The following is a 16,380-nucleotide window of genomic DNA, read 5'->3' as shown; positions in this document are numbered from 1 at the left end:
TGCAATTAGAGAGAAAGACTTGGGAGACAGTGTTCTCTCCAAAGAGAGATAGTCGTATGAAGCTATCCCCATTACAATTACCGTAACAGAGCACCTGGCTGTTCTCAGATTAATCTCTATGGTCCATCCCCGTTGTAATCCTCTGAAGACTTAAGTCGATTTGTGTCGCGTCTCCCAATCGCAATTCCAAGGACTCTGCTTATGTTTTTACAAATATTTGAGATTGTGTGGCAGGGAATCGTTGGCTGATGTCGACGATGGGTATGGGACCGCTGATTAAAGGCCAGCTCAGGGCGGGTTTATTCATTTACGTTTGTTTATTGAACTTAAATTAGTTTGATTTTGCCTCTGATGCCTCTGCCTCAGCCTCAGCTTCAGCCTCAGCCTTTGCCATTTTTGCTGTCCTCACAATCTCCAGTCTAAGGTCTGAAGAAGAAGAACTCAACGGAGACAGAAACAGGGCCAACAAAAAGGAACAATCTTGGTAATCAGAAAGAGGGGAGCTGCTGGAACCGTTCCTTGCTTAAACAAAATAAAATAAGCTCATTAAAATTATGAGCCTCAGCAGGTGGCGGGGTCAGGGCGGAAAACTTTCTCTGAGTCTCAGTCTGAGTCTGAGTCCGTTGCCAGCCCATCGCGTTATCCGTGACAGAGCCGAATCCGATGAGGGCGCGTTGCCATGCCACATGCCGCACTTCCTCGCGCCCATCAATCAGAGCCGGATTGTCAACTTTTCATTCTCATCTCTCGACTCCGCCGTAAGTTAATTACGGAATTTCAGCGCCTGATTGATTTCCGGGCGCGGGTGCCCGGGTGCAGCTCAGAGCAAAAAATCCCTAAAAGACGACAACCAATAAGACTTATCATTCGCCTCCTTTCTGATTCGTTGCCAAGTGGGCCTCGTGTCACGGGCCCATCGCCATCGATGAGTCTGTTGCACTGGAGCGTGAAATCCAGCGAAGTTTCGGTTGCGGTATGATTGACAACAAGCACTTAACACATTTCTACAGTCCCTATCCCACCCTCGCAGGCATGCTCCTAATGAACCTCAAGTGCGCAACAGCTGAGCAGCAGCCCCTTGAACTGGGATTCGATTAGAGGCTGGAACGGAACGGAGCGGAGCGGATGCTGGGTCCTTCCCCAAGCAGTCAAGGATAAAGAGAGAGGGAGAGAGTTCAGATTTTTGTAGCCAGTTACAGAGCATAGTTGTCCTTTATTTATCTTTATCGGGATGGGAGATTTAGGGGTATAGAGGGAGTTAAACACACCAAACAGAAGAAATCTGATTTTATCCGCTTGTACTCTAATTAATTTGGTTTTTCTGCCGCCTCATTTCTGTGACATGCACAAAGGCTTCCTTCCTTCCTACTCTTGCAACACTCAATGTGCACACCACAACGTCGACGACTGTGGATTACAGTGTGCTGCAACACACTCTGTGGGGAGGGGGAGGGGCTCTCCATCATCATCATCTCGTATAGACTCTCGTATAGGTACTCGTTAGCTTTGGAAAAATATAAATATACATCGATCTACCATTTCTCTACTTTGGTTATTTGTACAAATATGCTTTAAGCCAATTTGCAGGTGTAGCACAGTTACATAAATCTGCAGTAAAATTCCATTTAGAAATAATTTATCTTTTATCTTTTTTTGCGTTTTTTTGTTGCTTTTCAATTAGTTTTACACAATAAATTCGGTGGGCATTTAGCTAGCTTTGATTCGAATACTTTCCCCCCACATTGGATTAACAAATCAAATTAAAGCCGGGACCTTGGCACTCGCGGCGTATGCGCGATACAGATTGCCCCCAAAGAGGGGATGGAATAGGATGGAGAGTTCTCTGTGCAGATTTCAACTTTTACGAGGCAAGTTTTTTAGTTTGTTTGTTTTTTTGGGTTTCGGTAAATGTAAATGTTAAAAATGATAAAGTGCACTCGACAGAGAAGGATGGAGGATGAAGGATGGTGTGGTGTGGTGTGGTGTGGTGTGGTGTGGTGTTCGGTGGGGAAAATGGAAAAATATAAGTGGTTAGCTGTCGAGTGTCTAGTGCTCTCCCGGCCTGTTCTGGCCTGACCTGGTTTCTCTAGTAATTTTCCCTTCTAATGTGTAAGTTTACATATGAAAATAGTTAGAGTTTAGTTAGGTTTTAGTTTGATTTTTGCTTGTTTTTCGCATTTTGTAAAGGTATTTTTCAAATATAAGCGTATAAGTTCAGAGTTCAGAGATCAAAGTTAGAAATGTTCTCCACTTACATGCACAAATACACAATACATACGAGTACACATACATACATATGTTCACATGCACGTACATATAGAATATACGCACATACGAGCTAGATTATGCTTTGATTAGGGCTTAGGCTTATTTAGTACGTACTTTAGTACTAGTAACAACAGTCAACATTCAACAGTCAATCCGATATGAGATTTTCGTCAGTTGGAAGAGTTCTTGCAGAGCAGATCGAGGAGTAAACATCCCTTAGTCTACTCGATAAATATACCTAGGGATAGCGCACACTTATCGGATAGGATATATATATATATATATATAGTAACTTTATCTGCATCTGTATCTGTATATCTATATGCTTGTATAAGTATATCAACATCTATAAAGTTCGCTCTTCTGCATGGGCCTATGCCTGCTCCTTCAGCTTCAGCATCAGCATCAGCATCGCCTAGTTAAATTGACAGCACAATTATTGGATTTGAAATTATTCTCCATTGGAACACATATAAGTACACACACATATAATATACACATATTCTTAGGGACTACTCGTACTTATACCCAGCCTCTGGGTGGAGGCTGCACACGCGTCGCTGGGTCGCCGCTTATCAGCAAGGCAAGGCCTTGGTCAGAACCCGAAAGTAGGTGCGTCTGGGCCCGATAAGCTAATCGAAACGTCCGCCATAAACAAACGAATTATCGCTGCTCGCGGAGGCCTGACCACGGCCAATGACTTGCCGGAATGGTGACGGGAAAGGGAAAGGGGATGGAGATGGGCCTGAGGAGCGGCGACCTAACATTAAACTTTCAATATTTTTTGGGGCCGTCAACGGCGACGGCGACGTAGCAAAAAACATAACAAAAGCGTGGGCCTCCCTTCGGCTAATCTGAATGGCATTCAAAATATTCCGCCTGCCGCTTTTGATAAAATTCTCCTTTGCACAGTGCTCTGTGGCATAATTTGGCTTTTACACAAGAATGTGCCAAAAGAAGACATCGACAATGGACTCGGCCCCTTCTCTTCCTCTTCCTCCTCATTCTCATTCTGTTTGGGAGCCATGGCTCTGCACATGTGGCTGGTACTCGTATTTGTTGGGGAATCCTCCTTCTTCTTAGAGCACATGGAGGTTCTCACAGCTCTTCGACTTGGAGATGTCGGAGAGGCAGATTTTCTGCAGAATCTCCTTGGCCAGATGCAGCGATATGTGGGTGCGAGAGTGCTTCATCTTCGACTGGGTAGCCTTCTTCTCGCGGACCTCCTTCAGGCGCATCTGGGTAGAAGAAACAGTGTATATAGAGAAACGGAAAAGGGAGAGAAAGACAAACTCTTTAATCTGGTTATCGTTAACCGGCCAGGTTTCCGTTTGACTCACTCGCAGGCAGCTCAATTTTCATTAATTAGTGAACCGATCCGGAAGGATACCCAACCCCAACCCCACTCCAATTGTGCAGGGAATAAATTTAAATGGATTTGCCGCGCCGTCTGGGTGGTCGCACTGGGGTTCGATGGTGTCGGATGGGGCAGGCGCAGACGGCACGGCAAATCCATTTAACTTTGTTTCCTGCACACTTTTCCCATGCATCGGAGGGGGTTGCGTGTGTTTCGCACCTAACCTAAAATGTCCGCAAGCCGCAACCCACAGTCCACAGTCCACAGCCCACTGCCTGCAGCCTGTCTGGACACCCCTGCCCCTGCCTCTGGCTCACTCGCACTCACCTGCTTCAATATGCCAACGAGCAGCTCATCGACATTGTGCTGTATGCCGCTTGACGTTTCGATAAATTTGGCATCGCGTGAGGCGGCCAGGGCTTTTCCCTCTGGGGGCCCACCATAGTTCATAGTCCGTCGTCCATAATGAATCGGGGGAAACGACAAAATAGCGAAACAAAGCGGAGAGGATAGCAGGGATGGATATAACGAAACGAAATCAAGCCATCATAATTAAGAAGCAGGAATTATAACGTTACCTTGTGATGTGATAAGCCGGGCACGGGCCAGATCCGCCTTGTTGCCTACGAGTATGACTGCCTTGTCCTTGGTGTACTTCTCCTGCCACAGATAATTGATGATTTCCTCGGCCACACGGAACGTGCCCCGGTCGACCACCGAGAAGACAACGACACAGCCGTGCGGCTCGTAGGTGGAGAGCGAGTTCTCCACGCTCATCTCGACGCTCGGGTGGTCGATGAAGACCATGTCCGACTCCTCGTCATCCAGCAGGACACTGACCGTCTTCTCGCCGAACTCATCGTCTAAAACTCAAATCAGAATTAAACTCTAAAGACCCAAGTGGAAGCTGGGAAACTAGGGGTCAGACACACATAGGTTCCAGCTACGGGTACGATTGTCTACTCACTGCGCTCCAGCCTAAGAGACTCTAAGAGGCGTCTCTCGTCTCTCGTCTCTCTCCTCTCAGGTGACTCGCACCCAACACTTACCTAGGCTTGCATCGTAGGTGTGCATGTATTCCGAGGTCATGAACTGGTTGACAAGCGCCGTCTTTCCCACTCCCGCATCGCCCAGCATCACCACTCGGTAGCGGGCCGCGGGCGGCGGCTCCAGGTTGTCCGACTCGTCCGAGGAGACCGGCAGAGAGTCCACGTTGGCATACCCGCCACCACAGCAGCTGCCCTCGAATGGGGACCTTTCGCTGGCCCGGCTGTTTGTCGAGTTCACGCTCGTGTTGCTCCGGGAACGGCGCGAGATTATGGAATCCCCGCAGTTGACCACGTTGCCCTTGCTGATGGAGAAGTGACGGAGCCGGTAGAGATCGTCGCTGGCCCTGGGATTGTACGGGCGCTCCGGTAGAGAACAGACTCGCGGCCGAATGTGGTCGGGAACTGCAGGGGAACGTGGAAAACCGCCGATTCAAAGTTTGCACTCTCTTACAAAGGATATTTCCCTCACCTGGCAGCTCGAGAAAGTTCGACGTTCTCCGCTGACGACCCCGATTGGAGCTTTGGAAGGCCAGTGGGCCAACATCATCGTTGGACACTATGGAGGCATTGGAGCAGGCGCTCTTCATGGACTCGCGCGAGTTGCGGCGACTGGCCAGGAGGGCCAGGCCTCCTTTGGAGCTGCCCCTGCGGCGGGGCTTGTGCTCGACGACCTCGCGCTTTGCCTTGACCGGTTTGGATGGCTTGCAGCCGCTCAGCTCGTGGTCCGGATCCTGGGTTAGGTCGCTGGTGGACTTTCGATAGCGGAGGGAGACCACGCTGTCGGAACATGTGCGGTCCAAGGTGGAGTGCGAGCTGTGGAGCACCTGGTAGCCGGGATTCGAGGTGATGTTGATGGCATGGCGGCGCTGCCGCTGCAGATTCTGCTGCTGCTGCTGCTGCTGCTGCTCTGGGTCCGTAAAACTGAAGCTAGTCGTGGTGTGGGTCACCAGGGTGCTGTTTGTGTGCTGGGTTCCCGTCTCGCCCGACTCCATGGACAGCTGGGTGCAGTCGGTCACGCAGGAATCGCGCTTCAACCCGTAGTAGCCCCCTCTTCTTGCTCCCGCTCCTGCTCCCGAGCTCAGGTTCCGGGCCACGTCGATCTTGCTGATCACCGGCAGCTCCCACTCGTCGTGCCGTCGCTTGCTGCCATCGTCTACGCCCGTTGTGGTCACCAGAGGCAGTGGCTCAAGCGGCAGCTTGCTCCTCATCAGCTTCTTGGAGCCCTGGCGACGCGGCGAGCTGGGAGGCTCATAGTACTCGGGCCCGCCATCCCCATCCGGCGAGAAGGGCTCGTAGTACTCAAACTTCTTGGAAAACGCGGAGTGGTCTGCTCCGGAATTGGGGCTCACGGCATCGAAGACGAACTTGCACGGAGCATTGGGACTGCGGGCAGATGTGCGACCGCTGAACAGCGAGTAGGAGTCATCTATGGAGCCCGAGGGCGGAGTCTGGTAGTAGGAGCTCGGCGTGGAGCTGCTCCCATCGTCGCAGCTGTCGTTGGCGAAGGACGTTGTGATCTTGGGACTCCTGGGCGCCTCGTATCCCCCGCCGTAGCCATAGCTTGGACTGCGCGGACCCGTCCCCGTCCCCGTCCCAGTCATCAAGGGAGTTGCATATACCGACGGCGGTGCGGGATGGTAGGGCCTAAAAAGGTTCCATGTCCCATCATTGGAGTAGCTGTGGAGAAGATTGATTCATACCTGGGCGCCTTGGGAGTGGCTCCTCTGCTCGGCAATGGATTGCTGGCCGTCCTAGCGGTGGATTTGTGCTGGCCGGAGGCCTGCTGCCTATAGCCCCCACCTCCGCTGGCTCCCTCATCCCAGCTGCGTTGCTGCTGTGCCATTTTTAGTGGTCCTTTACAGCAGTATCATGAGATGAATGAAACGAGGCGAGACGAGACGAGACGAGACGAGAATGAGGCCGGTAATGGTTATACTGATGGTTATACTGACGGCAGTGAAAGATGCGACCAACTCATGTGTAAATACCATGGGCCATTACTCATACCACACACACACACGCAGACACACGCACACACACGCACAGTGATCCTCGGGCCCCCCTTTGGGATACTCTGCCTAAATGGCCACAAAGTAAACATAATTTATGGTTTTATCTCTATTTAATCAAAGTAATGAAAAGCTAGCCATAGCAACCAGCAATCATAAAGGCCAGACCAGACAAGGAGACGGTGTCCATCCACACCCGCCCACACCCGTTCACATCCGCTCCCACAATTCAGCCGCAACCGCCCCGGGCGATGCAGCTCAAAGGCTGCTGGAAATAGACCTCTGCCCGCAGCCTGAGCCGAAGTCAGAGCCAGAACTCAGTTCGAAGCAAGTGGTTCATTTAGTGTTAACTGTTCGTATCCTCGGAAATGCTGGTGGTGTAAGTGGCTGCCCCAATTACCGAACGGCAGATGCGGGTGGGGGACGTCGACGGCATCAGCACTTGGCTACACACATTCCCCATTAACTTATGCAAAAGTTCCAACCCCACCTCCACCTTCACCCACGCACCACGCACTCTCTCTGTGTCTCTTGCGGTTTGCGTGAAAGTTCTTGGTGTTCTTGGTGTTGGTGTTGGCTCGGTTTGTTTGCGGACTACACCCACGAGACTCACGAGGAGGAGACGGCAAGAGAGGAGCTTCCTGCGCTACAAAGTTCTCTAATGGGATTTACCAGCTTGGTGTCGAGGAATGGGGTGGCGGGGGGGGGGTGCCCGCAGCTATTAAAGTTGAGCAGTCTGTGCGAGAAAATGTTGCCTACATTTCTCCTGCCTGCTTGATTGATGTGCAGTGAAAACGAGAGCTCCGCTCTCTTAGCGGACATCTGCCATAGTTCGTAATGCACTGGAACTGCCTGTTTTCCGCCCAAGAGAGTCTTTGCTCTATGTCAATGAATACCCATCGGCAGCTCGCGTTGCGAGAGGCAACAAGTGTCGGCCATTTCCCAGTTGTTCAAAGTTCAATTGAACTCCTGAGTGATTTTGCATTCACTAGAACGAGCGCGCACAATCCACTGGCCCTTGGCCCATGGCCCACTTTAGTTTTATGGCTCAGCAGAGGTCCCCGCGGGCCAAGCCAAGCCAAGCCAAGCCAACTGTTGCAAGTACTCAGAGTGCCATGATATCGACTCGACGCCACTTACGCGTACATGAGCACTTCGTGTATCCCATTGCAGTGGGGCCTCAGCTTCTCCCGCTTTCTTCTCCTGGGGTGGGGGAGGACAGGACACGTGTGCTGCCTCGATAGCCGCTTAGCTCGAAATGTGACTCTCAACTGTTTGTCGGGCGGTTGTCGGTTCTCGGTATTCACGGTGTTCACGGTGCCCACGTCCGACCTGCGGGCCATTATTATCTATCTATCTATCTATCGGATGTACAAATAGCACCCACACACACACACCCACACACACACACACACAGACACTCACATGTCGCGCACATGTGCGTGAGTACGTGTCCATACCGTTGAGCAAATAAATGTGTAACTGCAGCAAGGATTACCTCGTATTCGGTGTCGTACTTTCATTATCATTCCCCAGGGAGGCGACGATGAAAGGAATTATGCTTACCGTACTAAAGTACCTCGATCATTAGGTTCCCATATATATGTCAGTTTTCCTAACAAAGTTCTCCTCTGCTGGGGCTTTTTTCTAGAATTTTCTACCCAAACAGAGTGCTGCATCAAAAAGCGCATTCCACTCGTATTCTACAAGGCATCAATTAGTCGAGCTGCCATCGATTCAAGTGTTTTCCTACTTGTTGTTTCTGCTGCTACATTTTCTTTCGTTCTGTTTTTATTTGAATTTTCTTGTTTTTTTTTGCATTTTCTCGTAACGCGATGGCCTGTTGCCACCGCAACCAATCGAACGGACGGACGGCCGTTGGCCACTGGATAGTGGACAGAGCCAGAGCTTACCTTTGCCTTTATCTAAGTTCCTCTCCCTTTCCCTCTTTCAGTTCCATTTCCACTCCGGCAAAACAGTTTTTGGTTATGCGAAAATCTGCAGACAAGCCGGGGCAACAAATCAATACAAATACAAATACAAATACAAATATGAGTATTAGTACGAATATCTATCCTTCCATCAAACCCTCGTGGGTTACGTCCTTCTTGGACGCATTCAAATGTTCAATAGTTCGGCCCGTCTTCGGTTTGTGTGGCATTGTCTGAGCAGAAAGGGCGAAACGAACGGACGGGGGGGCTCAGGGAGATTGGCTCCCCAGCTTATTGTATTGACCGAGGGTCTGGGTCTTTGGGGCTGCCTGCTGGAGAAAAGGTAAGCTTATATAACATAATAATCGTTGCAGATTTGCGAATTATGTATTCAAGATATACAATAGGGCAAGACGGCGTCCTCCGGTCCGACTGGGTCAATCATTCAAAACCGAATGAATTATTGATGGAATGCCAGGCCCAACTTTAAATCGAGTCTAAATCCTAAGTTATGCATAGGACCGGAACGATATGTGCCTGATTTGACTGTGGCAGGGGTAAAGAGCAATTTGCATACCCAAAGAGGTTTCCCCGGAATGCGTAGGCCCTGCCTCAATCAGGTTTATGGCTTCGCTTTTCTTGTGGCCTTTTGTGTGGCGCAAAAGTCTGCGACCTGCAATGACGGTGGCGGCGGCACTGCCAACTTTCCGTTTCCCGTTTTCCCAGTTTCCTTTTACCGTCATTATTTAAGGAGGTAAGAGTAATGACTCGCCTTGCACTCGCTTCCACCGTGTATCCCTCCCCCTCCCTCTCTCTCTCTCTCTCTCTCTCTCTCTCTCTCTGTGTCTGCCGCTCTCTCGTTCTCTGTTTCACCGTCATTAGGTCGAAGACGTCCGTCCGTCATAAATGAGTTCTTCGGCAAATGGCTCGGACAACCCTTTGAGAAACTTGGCTTAATTACATGCCCGCACCCGTTAAGCGCATACTTAACACCCAACCCCACCGAACCCCCGGCTTCCCGTACAAATATTAACTTGGCCAACCCTTCCCCCCTCTTCATCTCTCTCTCTGTCCATCTGTGTCTCTGCTGTAAAAATAAACTTGAGTGTGTGTACTACTCGTCGAAGGCATAGTGCGAGAAAACAAACAAGAAAAGTCCATAAAACACTTAAGATCAAAGTATACAAAAGTATGTCTGCGTCTGTGTGTGTGTGTGTGTGTGTGGATCTCATGTGTATTTGTGGGTGTAAAGGAGAAGACAAGAAACCATAGCCTAACTAGCGGGGCAGGCTCCAAATGGCAAACAGAAAATTACAAATCCTGGCCAAAGTCACGTCGCAACTTGGTCATTAGCCACCACTTGAGGCTCTACCCTCCAGTCATTGGCAGCCACCACTGCCCGCTGCCCGCTGCCCGCTCCCATCCATCGATTTTATTGCAACACATAATTCTTGGAGCCGGGCCCACGCCCACCCATCGCCATTTGTGTAAATCTCATGTTGATGGCATATTAAGTGACCTCCTGGCTGGTATTTAGCCCCGAGCAGGCAAATTTGCACTTTAAATGCTCGGAATACTCGCATGCGTCATTTGCTGAACGTTGAACCGCTGGGGGAGCATTAGCAGACAAACAGAGAGACGTCTGAAAGTGCAGACGACACCCAGTTAGGTGTAATTAGACGCGTCTGGGCGCGAGGATTAGCAATTAAGCGAATGTCCTGCGAGCGCAACAAGTGCCTGCCACACGACGACGACAACGACGACGACTACAATGAGAGCAGCAACAATGACAACGAGGACTAGCGTAATCCCAGTCACACAGGGACAGAGGAGGAGGAGGGCGGACGGTAGACGGTATACGGGGCACAAAGCGAGAGCAGCGCATAAATCAACATGTCAAATCGCAGCTTACAAAGCGCCACCCAGACACACGCATACACATGCACAAGTATACACACACAGAACGCACACACACATACGAATATGTATACTCACTCTCCCTCTCTCGTTCTGGGCATGCATTAGCATTTAATGTTTACCATTTTCAGCAAATTTGCAGGATAATTTTGTCTGCTATGGGAACTTTATTAATTGTCCAACACCACACCACAGCACAGCAAAAAAACTCCGTCACATTCACCGTCGCTGCAAGCGAAACCCGCACCAACACTAGCGCACTAACACACTATCACCGAAAACAAACACCCACACAACGATGAGCAACAGTTTGGACACACAGCACAGCCAAGAGCTGCGGTGCTCTGCACTTCCGTATCCGCCTCCGGATGACGCTCACTCGAACTGTCCGCGCGGACGAAGCTGCAGCGACCGCTGCTCGAGCTAAACTGTGGCTCCCCAAGGCAACTTGGCAGCTCGGCGCCAGTTCTTCGTTCTGTTCTGGTGGCTCCCGAGCTCCCGAGCTCCCGAGCTGGCGGAAAGCGAAAGCTCAGTGAAAGTGAAAGCTCTGCTGGCCTTCGACTCGCCCTGTGAGACAGGCAGACAGGGAGTCGAAGCCAGCCGCCATATGCAACAGAGTTTAGATGAAATATACTCGCATTTGACAGAAGTTTGTACGATATCTAAGATTGGGAGCCTTGGAGTGTGAAAAAGTAATGCCGGGGAATGCTCGCCGCGCCGGAGCTCAAAGAAATTTGTTTGATCTCTGGCTGTGGTAGCTGAAAGAAAGTCTCGTGGTTCAAGAATAAGGCGTGCTCTTAATGGGATCGTATCTTCCTTCTGGGTCTTCCTTCGGTGTCGTCCTTCGGGGTCGTCTGCGCGCCACACGTGGTTGATAGCTGCGCGCTGGTCCAGGCAGTCGTCCGTTCGGCGTTGGTCTAGGTCGCGGAGGTTTAAGTGCGCTCCGAGTAGAAGATTCGTGGCGGAGGTTTAAGTACGATCATGTTTATTCTTTTTGTAAGAGAACGAAAGGTTTTCAGTTATTTTGTCTCTTATGTACTAACGGGTGGTTATGATTAACTGCGTCTTCATGTTTTGTTCTCCGTATGTTCCAGTGGTGAAGTTGGTTTTTGTGGCGCCGGCTGATAGGATAGTAGATAAATAGATGATTATTTACTGGTCTACTGGCTACCTTCGTTAACGGAAAGTACAGAGTTCAGAGTTAGCCTGAGATACCAGGATATCGTATGTCTTGCTCTGAAGATAAAGTCTCATAATCTGTTTATAGATCAATAAATATTATTTCTTGGATTGGGATATATATCATTTTGTTTTATTTTTGTAGTTTTTGTTTGGTTTGTTTTTAAAATATCATCTTAGAGTATAAACTTAGCACTCGCTTATAAAATAAATAGTCTGGAAGTCTTCGGCTTACATACTAGAGAAACGACTGGTAGGGGAAGTGTGGGACAGTATATGCCTGTCTATATATGGAGATGAGACAGGATGTGTGATCAGGTGTGAAAGGCGGGTAAAGATGCGGTAAATTCTCATGATGGTTGGGCCCTCTCCTCATCAGCTGACTTAGAGGGCGGCAACGCGGGTGGCAAGCTGCTCCAGCTCGTTGTAGATGCTGGGTGGCAGATCGGAGCCCACCTGGGACTCGAAGTAGGTGCGGATATCCTGCACCTCCTGCGACCAGAAGTCCCTGGGCAGCGAGAAAAGTTCGCTCTCATCGATCTGCGCCTTCATGCCCGTCAGGTTGAGGGCGCCCTCCGAGGGAATGTGTCCAATGGCCGAGTCCACGAAGCAGGACTCTCCGTTGATGCGGCGCAGGACCCAATCGAGCACACGTGAGTTCTCGCCATATCCGGGCCACATAAACTTGCCCTCGGCACTCTTGCGGAACCAGTTCACATGGAAGATCTTGGGCACCTTGCCCCTCTTCTCCATGCTCAGCCAGTGGGCCACGTAGTCACCGAAGTTGTACCCAAAGAAGGGGCGCATGGCGAAGGGATCGTGCATGATCACCTTGCCCTTGTGCTCGGCCGCGGCAGTCGACTCGCTCCTCATGGCAGCGCCGATGAAAACGCCGTGGGTCCAGTCGCGGGCCTCGTAGATGAGGGGAACTCCGGCAGGACGACGACCTCCGAAAAGCATGGCGGAAATGGGCACGCCAGCCGGATCCTCCCAGGCACCATCGATGATGGGGCACTGAGCGGCGGGGGTGCAGAAGCGAGAGTTAGGGTGGGCGGCTGGCTTTCCGGAGTCCTTGGTCCAGGGCTTGCCCAGCCAGTCGGTGATCTGCACATTAGGAGCCAGGCTGCTCTCCATTCCCTCCCAGAAGACGCCGCCGTCGGAGGTGGAGGCAACGTTGGTGAAGATGGTATTTTTGAAGACGGTGTTCATGGCAATGGGATTCGTCTCCGTCGAAGTGCCTGGCGCAACTCCGAAGAAGCCGTTCTCCGGATTGATGGCCCTCAGCACGCCCTTCGAGTCGAACTTCATCCAGGCGATATCGTCGCCCACACACTCCACCTTGTAGTCAGCCAGCGAGGGGTTGAGCATGGCCAAGTTGGTCTTTCCACAGGCGGATGGGAAGGCGGCAGTGATGTATTTCTTCTCCCCTTCGGGGTTGGTGATGCCCAGGATGAGCATGTGCTCGGCCAGCCAGCCCTCGCGCTTGGCAATGGTGCTGCCGATTCTCAGGGCGAAGCACTTCTTGCCCAGCAGCGAGTTTCCGCCGTAGCCCGAGCCGTAGGAGACGATTAGGTTCTCGGCGGGCTTATGCAGGATGATGGTACGCTCGGGATCGCAGGGCCAGGAGGGCTGTTCCACCTGGCCGTTGGCCGGGGCTCCGACGGAGTGCAGGGCGCGGACAAACTCCTCCTTTTTGGCCAGCTGGCTGAGGACTGAGGCTCCCATGCGGGTCATGATGCGCATAGACGCCACTACGTAGGCGGAGTCGGTAAGCTCAATGCCGATCTTCGAGAGCGGTGAGCCCACGGGGCCCATGCTGAAGGGCACCACGTACATCGTGCGTCCCTTCATGCATCCGGGGAAGCGCTGCTGAATGGCTGTCTCCATGTCCTTGGGGGAGATCCAGTTTCCCAGAGTTCCCTTCACTCCGTCCTGGGGTGTGGGAATCGTCTCCTCGCGCTGTTCCGTGCAGATGAAGGTCTTGGACTCCACACGCGCCACATCGCCCGGATTGGTCCTGGCCAGCCAGCAGTTGTCGTACTTGGGCAGGGCCACGATGGTGCCGGCCTCCAGCAGGCTCTTGATGAGCATCTTGTTCTCCTGCTCGCTGCCGTCGCAGATGTGCACCTGGTCGGGCTGACACAGGGCGATCCCTTCCTCCACGAAGCTGCGGACGCCCGCTGTGAGGGAGTTGACATCGCCATACGAGATGGGAATGCCGCGGATGTGGCTGTACAGACCGCAGTTGTCCTGGCGCAGCTTGTGCAGCTGGGGCAGACCGCAAACGTTGGCAGAGCTGGACAGGAGGAGAGAGAAGAGCGGGGGAAACAGGAAATTAATCAAGTGCTTTTCACATTTTCAATGGAGTGTCCGAGAACGAGGACGAGGACGAGGACTGCGACTGGCACTGGGACGGGGTGACGGTGTCGCATTAATTATGCGGTTTTCATTTATGCAATTATGGCTCGCATTAAATGCAATTACCGCAATTTATACGCTATTTAAATTATTATTTTAAAAATAATATCCGCTACAGTCAAGAGGAGAGTGTGTGGTGGGTTGGGGTGGGGTTTGTTTGGTTTTCTGTGCGTGGCGTTGCGTTGCGCGTGGCCTCTTTTCCTGGGGCAGATACTTACATAACTTTGCTTTGTTCGATGAATTCAGGCATGTTGCTGGTGTTGTATTTTATAGATTTTGGAATAAGCTGCACAGATTTCTTGATTTGCGTTTTACGGCGGTGACTTGTAGAGTCGTGGATAAATGTTTGGCACTTGGTTTGATTTTTTCGGCAAAATAGGCGAATCTGCTATCACAGTTTTCAATTATCACAATTAATGTTTTAGTGTCTCAGTGCGACTCTCGCTTTCATATGTTCTTCCACAGCTTTTTGTCAAATATCAGCTTGATGCTCAGACCACTGAAAGTAGACTTTTCACTTGATCTTTCCATTTACTCCGGAAACGAGTAACTGATGCCAGATGCCAGGCCGCGCGGCCTTTTATACGCTGCCGGCGGGTGCCTCGGCGTCGATGCGACTAGAACAGGCGCGTTCGGCTCCGCGATCGTGTCCGATCGGTGCGCTTGCGAGCGAGAGCGCTGATTGGTCACCGTTGGGAGGCTCGCCGATTGTTTTGGTTTTTCACAGAGGCAGAACCGGTGTAGCGGGGGGAGATCGGGCGAGGGGGTGGAGTGCCCCCACCTGGCAACAGCTCAAGTACCAGAGAGCATTTTCTAGGCTGTTTGCCGCTGACTTCGGGCCAATCGAGCATTGATAAGAGCCGCAGTGAGCCGCGGCATTTGTTATTATTTTGATGTTTTGCCATTTTCCCGTTGTTAATTTAATTACTTTGTTTTTGGTTGTTTATGCTTTTATTGGACGCGGGGCCTGGCAAAAATAGATCCCACTATACGGCAACAGGGTGTGAGCGGGTGCGGCTCTAACCGAAACAGCTGTGTCCACGGCCGCTCATGAAGAAAGAGAACCCATGTAGGGGTATGTGGGTATATTCTGGTCCAATCTGCGGTGCAATAAGTGGATGGAGGCCTCTACACGCGCCCTCCTACGCCTCCACGGCTATGGGACCCAAAACATCACGAGGCGCACTCGGATTCGATTCCATTAAATTTTTTTCTCTCCTTGGACCAGTGCCAAATCGAAAATATTCTCGGTTTTTATTTTTTTTTTTTGCGAAACTGGTGACGGAAAATTTGTGTGATGATTTCTGCTGGTCCCCCTCTCCACCGTTGACCGTGGCCGGATTGGAGGCCAACGCATTCATGTGACTCTTGCCGGGGCCCAAGAATAGCCGCGAATGGTTGTCATGTGTTTTCTCGCGCTCTCTCGCTCTTTCTCCGCGTGGAAGGATAAATGAAGGTGCCGTTCGGGCGACTTTGCCCCCGCTCCATGCTGCCTCAGTCCCTTTCGGGAAACCGTTGCAAATCCGGTTCCGCCGTTCACTTACCCTAGATCCAGTCACAGAAGGGACTGTATCGAGCAGGCCTTGGGGAACCCAAGCCCAGCCCACTCCCTCTGCCGCCCCGCTCCACCTGGTAGGACTGGTCCATTTCCAGTTCCACACACACGCGTCGTGCAATTTTTTGGCGGTTTATTTATAAACTATGGACTTGTTTTTCTAGTTGTGCCTGATGTCTGATAATCTTCATCATCGGCGTTAATTGCCGGACTCTGGCACTGTTGTCTCCGCTCCTGTTCTACTCTCTCCTCCACCTGGTCCTCTCCTCACCCACACAGCAAGCGCGTTTCTGCCGAGTCGATCTTATATTGCATTTACGTCAATAGACATTCCCCAGCCCCAGCTCCAGGGCTGGAAGACAGGGTACGTAATAAATACACATGTACATGGATGTACTATGTGCCCAAGTGATCTCTATGTGGGACAGCCAGGCGGAGGGTTATCAGCTGACGAGCCTCTAGGGGCGTCTAAATATAGAGCTGGCACTGTCTGTAACCCGGATCTTGATTGGCACCCAGGAAATTTTCCTAGGGGTTCAGTTTTACAAGCCCCCCTTCGGTCAGAGCACAGCCCGGATCTCTTCTTCTTCTTGCCAACAACAGAAGAAGGCCCGTGCCAGCGATCGTTATCGAACCTAGGCGTGGCGTTGGAACATCACACCACACTCGTCCCGTCGATAATCAGGCCCTGGCAACC

At 51.3% G+C, this 16,380-nt stretch overlaps 2 protein-coding genes across 6 annotated transcripts; both read right to left on the bottom strand.

Annotated features, from left to right (window-relative positions):
• Positions 1 to 1,191: 1,191 nt before the first annotated feature.
• On the bottom strand, positions 1,192 to 11,124 carry LOC108160633. Of its 5 annotated transcripts, none has more exons than XM_017294762.2 (7): positions 10,610 to 11,124; positions 6,375 to 6,528; positions 5,144 to 6,318; positions 4,675 to 5,076; positions 4,204 to 4,494; positions 3,953 to 4,053; positions 1,192 to 3,506 (listed from the first exon to the last, which is right to left on the bottom strand). In XM_017294762.2, exons 2-7 carry the CDS (start codon positions 6,515 to 6,517, stop codon positions 3,348 to 3,350), a joined length of 2,271 nt encoding a protein of 756 aa, XP_017150251.1. In that variant the 5' UTR covers positions 6,518 to 6,528; positions 10,610 to 11,124; the 3' UTR covers positions 1,192 to 3,347. The 5 variants fall into 5 exon arrangements, with proteins under 5 accessions (XP_017150251.1, XP_033246424.1, XP_017150249.1 ...); XM_033390533.1 differs by having other exon boundaries at positions 10,654 to 11,124; XM_017294760.2 differs by lacking the exon at positions 10,610 to 11,124 and adding an exon at positions 7,824 to 9,181.
• A 705-nt stretch (positions 11,125 to 11,829) lies between these two features.
• LOC108160457 (phosphoenolpyruvate carboxykinase [GTP]) lies at positions 11,830 to 14,688 on the bottom strand. The gene is made up of 2 exons (XM_017294473.2): positions 14,347 to 14,688; positions 11,830 to 14,006 (listed from the first exon to the last, which is right to left on the bottom strand). Exons 1-2 carry the CDS (start codon positions 14,376 to 14,378, stop codon positions 12,095 to 12,097), a joined length of 1,944 nt encoding a protein of 647 aa, XP_017149962.1. The 5' UTR covers positions 14,379 to 14,688; the 3' UTR covers positions 11,830 to 12,094.
• Between the last annotated feature and the right edge of the window lie 1,692 nt (positions 14,689 to 16,380).

The sequence above is a fragment of the Drosophila miranda genome, chromosome 3 (genome assembly GCF_003369915.1).
Source record: "Drosophila miranda strain MSH22 chromosome 3, D.miranda_PacBio2.1, whole genome shotgun sequence".
Taxonomy (NCBI): domain Eukaryota; kingdom Metazoa; phylum Arthropoda; class Insecta; order Diptera; family Drosophilidae; genus Drosophila; species Drosophila miranda.
Note: the sequence above shows the minus strand (reverse complement) of the source record. Positions and strands in the feature narration are given on the sequence as shown.

What these genes read in the sequence shown, in the direction of transcription:
- LOC108160633 (XM_017294760.2), bottom strand. Translation starts at nt 7,851, where the DNA reads ATGGGATACACGAAGTGCTCATGTACGC. An exon ending in GAACTTTCTCGAGCTGCCAG is followed by an intron (nt 5,077 to 5,143) that starts GTGAGGGAAATA and finishes GTTCCCCTGCAG; the next exon opens with TTCCCGACCACATTCGGCCG. An exon ending in CACCTACGATGCAAGCCTAG is followed by an intron (nt 4,495 to 4,674) that starts GTAAGTGTTGGG and finishes TTCTGATTTGAG; the next exon opens with TTTTAGACGATGAGTTCGGC.
- LOC108160457 (XM_017294473.2), bottom strand. Translation starts at nt 14,378, where the DNA reads ATGCCTGAATTCATCGAACAAAGCAAAGTTAT. An exon ending in ATCGAACAAAGCAAAGTTAT is followed by an intron (nt 14,007 to 14,346) that starts GTAAGTATCTGC and finishes CCTCCTGTCCAG; the next exon opens with CTCTGCCAACGTTTGCGGTC.